The sequence below is a fragment of the Alligator sinensis genome, unplaced genomic scaffold (assembly GCF_000455745.1).
Source record: "Alligator sinensis unplaced genomic scaffold, ASM45574v1 scaffold63_1, whole genome shotgun sequence".
NCBI lineage: Eukaryota > Metazoa > Chordata > Crocodylia > Alligatoridae > Alligator > Alligator sinensis.
Window position 1 is genome coordinate 132,744 of NW_005842811.1, and position 5,002 is coordinate 137,745.

General features: G+C 46.6%; 2 protein-coding genes across 2 annotated transcripts in view; one reads left to right on the forward strand and one right to left on the reverse strand.

Annotated features, from left to right (window-relative positions):
* The window catches only part of PRPF38A (pre-mRNA processing factor 38A), a 5,201-nt gene extending 4,940 nt beyond the window's left edge, over positions 1 to 261 (reverse strand). Inside the window, exon 1 of the mRNA XM_006035176.3 lies at positions 62 to 261. Within this exon, the coding sequence (XP_006035238.1) occupies positions 62 to 191 (130 nt within the window). The 5' untranslated portion in view covers positions 192 to 261. The remainder of the gene's footprint in view (positions 1 to 61) is intronic.
* A 1,763-nt stretch (positions 262 to 2,024) lies between these two features.
* The window catches only part of ORC1 (origin recognition complex subunit 1), a 25,861-nt gene continuing 22,883 nt past the window's right edge, over positions 2,025 to 5,002 (forward strand). The window contains exons 1-2 of the mRNA XM_014525438.1: positions 2,025 to 2,113; positions 3,020 to 3,141. Of these exons, the coding sequence (XP_014380924.1) occupies positions 2,025 to 2,113; positions 3,020 to 3,141 (211 nt within the window). The remainder of the gene's footprint in view (positions 2,114 to 3,019; positions 3,142 to 5,002) is intronic.

Sequence of the window (5,002 nt, forward strand, 5' to 3'; positions counted from 1 at the left end):
GGCCCTAGGCCCCGCCCCCCGCGGCCTAGCCGGAAGCGCCCCTTGCCCGGGCGGGCCGTACCGGTGAGGCCGAAGCATTCCTCCTTCCAGTACTTGGACTCGTAGATGCGCGTGCGGATGATTTTCTCCACCAGGTACTGCGGGTTGGTGCCGTGGATGCTGTGCGCGTCCTTCACAGTCCGGTTCGCCATGGCCCCGGCGGCGGGCGCGATGGGCGCCCGGACGTGGAACTGCTTCGAGCTTCCGGGCGGGGAGGAAGCACTTCCGCTTCCGGCGCGAGGTCACGTCGCCCTCCCCTCTCGGCCGCCATCTTAACTCCGGGCGCGGCTTCGCGAGGCCCACCCCCAAGCGGGCGGCGGCCCCTAAAGCCGGGCGCGCGCGAGGCCTGGGGGCGGGGGGCGGCTTGATGGGCGCGATGAATGTAACGTGTAGCAGTGCCCCCCGGGCAGCCTGGATCCCCCCTTGGCCTGCCCAGGCAGGGGCGAGGGGACCGGCCTTATTAGCAGGCATCTTCTGAGTCTCCATCTTCCCCTCAGCAAGTGCCCGTGGACACCTGGGGCGGCCGATGCCACGCCGCGCGGTGCCCCTCACCCGCTGAGGGCCCCGCCGCGCGCTCGGATTCAAACTGGGCAGACGCCCGCTGCAGAGCGGCTGTGCGGTTTCAACCTGTGCAGGTGTTTATACAGCCCTTGCGCGACTACACTTCAATCACGTTGGATAGATGCATCGTTTCGTCGTTGTTCGGGGCTGGGAGGGACCTCGCAGATCATGAGGTTCGGCCCCCGCAGCTGCGCAGGGAAGACGGCTGGGATCGGGCGGCACCGGCAAAGTTGGGCGTCAAGGCGCTTTTTGCTGATGGCCGGGGTGGGAGGCTGTCGCCTCTGCGGGAGCCTGGTCCGGACCCTCGGCTCCAAAACCCTCCGAACCCACGGGATGGGAGCAAATCGTCAGCGGCGAGGGAAAGTGGAGTCCATGAAGTTATTTTAGCCGAGTGGAAGCTGCGCGTAGGGCGAGGATCACAAATGCGCTTCGTGAAATCACTCGGCAGCAGCTGGAAAATGTTTTTTACAAGTTGGAAAATCGGAGTGAACGATATATCACGAAAGATGACGGTTGTGTCCAAGTCCATTTGAGCTGTATTGTGTTAAAGCTTAGTGAACGATGCTTTCGATCGCCATTTGCAGTTTGCTTCTGTCATGTGCTTATCCAAAGTTATCAAAGATTAAAGTTGCCTGAGGACTTTTATAAACACCCTGTATAAATGACTCGTATAGCTGGATAGTCCTTTTCATGGTGTGAGAATAACTTTGCACGTGTGGCCGCTCTAAATTTATTGCGTGATTCACCAGTTAATCGTGCAATGTATGCAGTGTGTAGCAGGGGCCTGAATGTTACAGGCAGACGGTGAGATGAGGTCTGTCTACCTCACCCGTGCCCAACTTTCTAAGTGTTTCTTCCCCATGAACAACTTCAGCACCTGCTTCTGCTGCTGTATCGTGGACCTCTCCCAGCAGGGCTAGCAAACCACTAACGCCGTCCTTTAAAGATCAACTGCCATCCTTGTAGATCAAATGGAAACTCTGAAATCCAGCTGGGATCGGAAGCATGGAAACTCCTGTCAGTAGCCAAAAGTTTCTGGCTTTTATTTGAACGTGTAGCAGGGTCCTCAGAAAAGCCTTTGTGAGAGACTAGTAGAAGAACATTCAGCTCTGGCAGGAATGAAGGATGCAAACACTCAGGGCATCATACTTTATATTGTCAGACCAGTTTATCTCTTGCAAATCATAGGCCAAAAGTTAGGTTTAAATTTTAAATTCCTTTGAAGCAACCGGTATCTTTTTCTGAAGAATGAAAAAACTGAGGCACAGGGAAGTTTGGTGACTTATTGAAAGTAACTTGGCCTCAATGTCTCAGCTAGGAATTAGACTCCAGAAATCCTACTTCTTTCTCTTGCTTTTGTTGTTAAACACCGCTGCTTATAGCCATAAACCCTATGCTGCTTTTAATCTTTTTTCACAGAAATCATGAGTCTGAGGCGTCGGACTATGCTTACGTATTCGTGGTATGGAAAAGAAACAAGCTCAGATAGGAGACTTCAGACAACTCAATATAGGTAAAGAATACCTATTTTACTACTGGGTTAGAAACGCACAGAAATGTGACACTTATGGGGAGTTATAGAAAAAGTGCTGTAGTGACACAGGTAATTGGAGTAGTAGTATCTGTCAGATGTATGCACTGCAGAATGAGCACAAGGAAGAAGTAATGTGAACATCTTGTAAAAACCCTCTTATCAAAGACGGGTGCTTTTGATGTGTATGATGTGGTGGATATATAATAGCTGTCCAGCCACAAAGCTGTTACACTGCAGCTGTTGTCTCTGTTACCGAGAGAGGTGGAGAGAGGACTGCTGCTTGAAAGAAATGTCCTCTTTTGAGCAATTTGTCTCTAGTTGGACACTTTTGGTCACTTCTGCATTTGCCAGTACTATTGTAACTTGGATAATTACGCGCTGGTTGTTTTACAGCATCACCTGGATATTATACTTGTCACTTTCTAAACAGTTGTCATGTTGCTCTGTGCTTTTAAGGGTTTTTTTACATTTTGGTGGCTGATAGAAGAGATTCTTTTATGTAGAGTCTTAAGTTTGGTAAAACGCTTTTGATCTGTTGGCATGAACGACTGGAAAATGTAAGTTTCCTGTGATACTTAAAAAAAAAAAAAAAAAAAAATTATTTTAATCTAATGTTCACTTGGTGTCTTTAAACTGATGTGTTAACTCCAGAGGTTGCATGCAAGTTCCACTAACTGTCCAATCGCTTGTGAACTGTGATTCCATCTCCTGTTTTTAGAGAAAAAGAGAATCAGAACATCTGAACAGAGGAAATGTTGCATGTATTTGGCAAGGAGATCTGTCCAGAGAGAAGCGATAACAAGACCACATTTGACTCCAACAGTGTCTGAATTGTAAGGAATGTGAAACACTTCCATTAACCTCTGTGTGTTCATCATTTCCTAGGGGACTCCTGATTAAATCAGAAAGCTCAAAAACCTGCATACACCTTGGAGAGTGTGTTTTAATAGAAGGGGAGAATGCAGATCAGCCTTTTGTGGCAAAAATTCTGAAATTATATGAAGATAGTAAGTGCAATTTTTTTTCTTTATAAAAATGTGGCCCTCTGCCTTCTGTCTTGGAAATCTTGAGCCATTTTAGAAATGCAAAACTAGACCTCCTTGTCCCTGCAAAGTAGGTCTTTAACTTTTATTTTATTTTAAAGATGAAGGTTGAATGATGGACATTGAGAAGCTGAGTAACTTGCGTCAGCGTATGCAGTGAATCGTGGCAGAACGCAACACAGGCCCTGTGCCTTCTCAGTTTCTTTAAATAACTTTACTTGACCAGCATTATTTATGGAAACTGAAAATTAACTCGGGAGCTATTTGTCTGAGGTTCTATCTGTTATGAGTTATTTAGTACTGTACTCACTGCTAGTAGCTAGAAGTGTCTTTTGTTGTTAAGATTCAGTGAAAACTGTTCATTAAATTAAATACTAAATAGAAAAAAATGCAGCAAAACCACTTTTTAGATACGAAGATCTGGTCAATCTTTAGATCAGTGGTTCTTGGCCTTTTTAGACTCAAGATACCTTTCAGAAAATGCCAGCTGTTAGCTTTCACTCATTTCTTGAGCACAGAAAAATAACAGAGCAGTTTCTTTTGGTGCAAAGAACTCAGAAAAACCACAGCAGTGTGTTTTTTGACAGATATGTAAATATTTCATAAAACAAGAATTTCTTGTGAACTCTCGTATGGCAGCAGTCCTGTTTCCCTATCACTCCTTAAAGTGTATGGACTTAATCCATCTCAAGGGCAATCATTTAGATTTAGATTTCAGCTAATAGTTAATGCAAGGAGGGTTAAATCACTCCTGAGCTGATATTTTGCTTACAAGCCCCATGTTATTCACGCAGTGGGCTGGAATTATGGTAGTCATTTTCTTCCCTCCTCTCCCTTTCACACCCCAACGTAGGACCAGTTAAATACTTCAGTACAATTCAGGAGATCACAGCTTGTGACATTTAGCATTCCAAAAACAAATGGAGGAATCCTGATTTTTCTGGAACTATGCATAAAATTCCTACCATAAAGAATAATCTTTTGGGCAGTAAGATTATTGATGCCTTATATTAGATGCTATATGTTGCTGGAGTCTTGCTCAGTGGCCAGCTTGCAGCATAATAGAAGTAGACCTTATTTGGGAAGGAAGTGCATTTATTTTTCTGTTTAGACCTCTCTGCTTCAAAATTGAGCAAACATATAGGATTTGCCATACTGAAGTAGAAAGCAGATCACTGATTCTGTTGGTCCTGGATCCTGTCACTGATGGTACCCAGATGATGTTCAGGTCCTCTAGATTAGAAAATGGTTTATAGAGGAAATTTCTTTTTGATGTTTTCAGTTGAAGCTGGCTGCGAGGTGTGCAGGCCGGGAGCGACCCGAGCCCTTTTTTGTGCTGCACGCGGGCTGTGGCCAGCAGCCCGGGCACGCCGGGTTGGAGAGGGAAGGCCGTCGAGCTGGAATTAGGCACAAACGCGTATCGGTAGTTTTAAAGATTGTTTACTTACACCGAGATGGCAGTGGTGTAGGCTGGAAAATTTGATTGAGTTGCAGTTACAGACAGACAACACAGACGGTCTTGTGGAGGTTGCTAGGCTCCACGGTGCAGAGCTCCGGATGCTCTGGGTGAACGAGCCACCAAAATAGAAATCGTAGATACGTCTTATAAAAGTCGCGTTCAAAGATGGGAAGAGGTGGGCGATGGATCAGGCCGCCAGGCTCCTCTGGAACTCACACAGGGTTTCTGTTACCCTGCCGTGTACCCAGAGTCCCCACGAGATGGATGTGGAGTCTTCTTCGGCTTGGGCGGAAACCGCTCAAGCCTCTTATACGGCTAACAGGCCAATCGTTAGCCGCCCCCTGTGAATAATTTAACACCAGCCAA